This window comes from Pieris brassicae, chromosome 9 (assembly GCF_905147105.1).
Source record: "Pieris brassicae chromosome 9, ilPieBrab1.1, whole genome shotgun sequence".
Classification (NCBI taxonomy): domain Eukaryota; kingdom Metazoa; phylum Arthropoda; class Insecta; order Lepidoptera; family Pieridae; genus Pieris; species Pieris brassicae.
Genome location: NC_059673.1, coordinates 4,040,051 through 4,042,919, shown reverse-complemented (window position 1 = coordinate 4,042,919; position 2,869 = coordinate 4,040,051). Strand labels below are relative to the sequence as shown.

Here is a 2,869-nt window from a genome sequence, read left to right as displayed (position 1 = left end):
AATCTTGAACTGGGCTCCAGTCTGCATCCCTCGGGACCTGCTGGCTTCAAGCAAATCTCCGTTACGAATAAAAATATGCATTTTCTGTACATTTCCATTTCAACGTTCAATATAAGTGTATCCACAAATGTAGAAGTTTCCTTATTCTTACAATCAAAGTAAGGAAATACAATTGAAATATTTTAACGGAACTTCGAAGTAAATAATATTACGCGCAATATTTGTTTATGGCGACGTAAGCAATAAATATGTCTTGAAATGTATAAGCCTTTTAAATGAAATATCAAGAATTCTGAACAAGATACTCCTTGCTAACTATCAAATATTCTATATATTTAATTTTGATGACTTTGTCAGTTCATAAATCAAAATTCTATTGCTAAATTTAAAAAATGGACGACTATGATATTCCTAATCTCGATACCGAGTATAAACGATATTTACAAATTATGAGACCATATTTGGGACAGCTCCTGGACCAAGAAGTAATACACACATGCAATGCTTGGATACAAAAGCTTTCAGACTGCAAAGAAGGTGAAAAGGTTTTAAGAAATAAATATATATTTACTCTTTGCTACCAACTTGCTAAAGGTATACTCGAAGAGCCGTTTTTAAAAGCACCTTCAAAGAATTTCTTAACCCCGCTACCCGATGACTCTAACAGTGATGAGTCTTCTACTGAAATAGAATGTGTAGTTATTAATAAAGATACTAACACAAGAATTATATACAATAACCCAAAAACACCTTCAACTACTGTAGGCGGCGATGAACAATTTTATAAAGATACTCCCTTAAACTCGATACATAACATCTCGAAACATACACATAATTTACAAGATTCGTCTAAATCGCAGACACTATCACAAGACATTTTATTAAACGACGATTTCCAATACATATTTTGTAACGAAAATGAAAAAGGTGATATGGAAAATAATGCGAAATATAAATATAGAGTGGGTAACCTAATAAAAAAATTGAGACAAATTAAGAAACAGAATATGTTACTTCATAACGAACTACATGCTTTAAAAGAAAAGTCAGAAACTAGTCTTGATAAATCTCAAGATGTTTTGAAAGTAAGCAATGAAACGAGAGCTAAAATGTCATCACATAGCAGCCATACACACGTTAATTCACTTAAATGCAAGCTACAAGAAGTTCAAGATTCCAAAAATACTTTAATAGACACTATATCTAATTTACAAGAGACTCTTGACTTTTTTCATAGCATGAAATCCCAAGAAATACAAGAAATTGAAGCTAAACATAAGCTAGAAATTATAAAACTAAAAACTTCCATTCGTGAAGAGATAACAACAATAAAAGATAAGGAAGTGGAAGATTTAAAAAACAAGTACGACGACACTGTAAACAAGCTTCAAATTGATAATTCTAAACAAATTGAATCTATCAAACAGGATAAAGACGCTATAATATTAGAAAAAGACAAGATAATACAGAATAAAGAATTGGAACTTTTACAACTCAAAAATATGATCGATGAAATGAAACGTAGTCAATTAAACTGCATAAATAAAATGATGTTCGATAAACCAGATAATTCAGAAAGTTCTTCATCAAAAACTGAAGAGCTAGAAAGACGATTAAATAAAATGGAAAGAGCAAAATACAAAAACATTAAAAGTTTCGAATGTAAATTGGCGCAATTACAAAGACAAAAGCATTTAGCTGAATGCTCATTGCAACTACAACTCATGAAACAACGCACACAAGTAGTAACGGAGGTAACAGATGAAAATCAAGTAGAAATAACAGCAGCTTTAGGCAAGTTAGAGGAAAAATATAAAGAAATTGTAGCTTCGGTTCAAGCTACAGCAGTTCAAAGAAGAATGCAAGATCAGATATCTTTAGACTCGCTAATTCAAGCAATTTGTGGCACGCACGATAAAAACATAAATTTACAAGAAGCTAGTCAATTGCAAAACAAAACTATGCGTAATTCCAACAAGAGTGGTAATCAAACATGTGATATAGAGTTATCACCGTTATTTCACGGCAATAAGGTTGGCAGTGTAGTTGTGGGCAAGCCCTTTGGAAATGACAGTATAGTGAACGAGTATTGTCTTGATAGTGAGAAACTTGGAGAACTATTTCAGAGGGTCCACATTCCTCAAAGGGACACTGGTGATACTTTAACAAAGAAGTAATAAACTATTTGCATGTCTCGATTCTGGATTAACATTGTAAGACAATACATACCATCGTGTAAGTGTTTGAGTACGGTAAACATAATAGAGTTATACAAACTAATTTAGCAAAGCAAATTTCTCCCTAAATTTACTGTTAACCAAATTATCTAAATGGATTTTTTTGAGTGTTCAAGGAAACAGTTTAATTTTGTATAGATAATATGTAATGTTTGTTATGTTAATAAATTAGTTTTTTGTGTTTTACTGCGTGAACATTGTAAATTTTACCTAACTTAGCATAAATAGTTTCCTAATTCAAAACGGGCTTTATCTCGAAAAGCGTCGTACTTATCGGAAATTTGCATAATAATGCCATTAGTTCAACTAGTGGCGATCATCCCTGGTAATCTACACTAATATCTAGATTTGCATACCGTTCACAAATAAATATGGAGGTCGCTTGAGTGGTGCTTCTTATCAAGGACATTGTTGTTTCGATTATTCAAATTTCTAGAACCAACTTTGTTTTGCTACTTAAACCACCCCGAAGGTTTATATAATTGAGCAAAAATAAGCAAATCTCAAGACATTCTTGTATGTCGGTTTGTTCTTAAATAGAGAATTATTTAGTTTTTTGTTTTTATATGTAAGTACGAGTGGTATGTTCATTGCCTTATCAGGGATTTTTCGGAACCGGGTGATCTGCAACT

The 2,869-nt window shown here is 32.0% G+C and overlaps 1 protein-coding gene across 1 annotated transcript; it reads left to right on the top strand.

The window, feature by feature from the left end:
• Positions 1 to 357: 357 nt before the first annotated feature.
• LOC123714221 (putative leucine-rich repeat-containing protein DDB_G0290503) lies at positions 358 to 2,347 on the top strand. The gene has a single exon (XM_045668415.1). The coding sequence runs from the start codon at positions 393 to 395 to the stop codon at positions 2,175 to 2,177; it is 1,785 nt and encodes a 594-aa protein (XP_045524371.1). The 5' UTR covers positions 358 to 392; the 3' UTR covers positions 2,178 to 2,347.
• Positions 2,348 to 2,869: the final 522 nt, after the last annotated feature.

What these genes read in the sequence shown, in the direction of transcription:
- LOC123714221 (XM_045668415.1), top strand. Translation starts at nt 393, where the DNA reads ATGGACGACTATGATATTCCTAATCTCGATACCGAGTATAAACGATAT.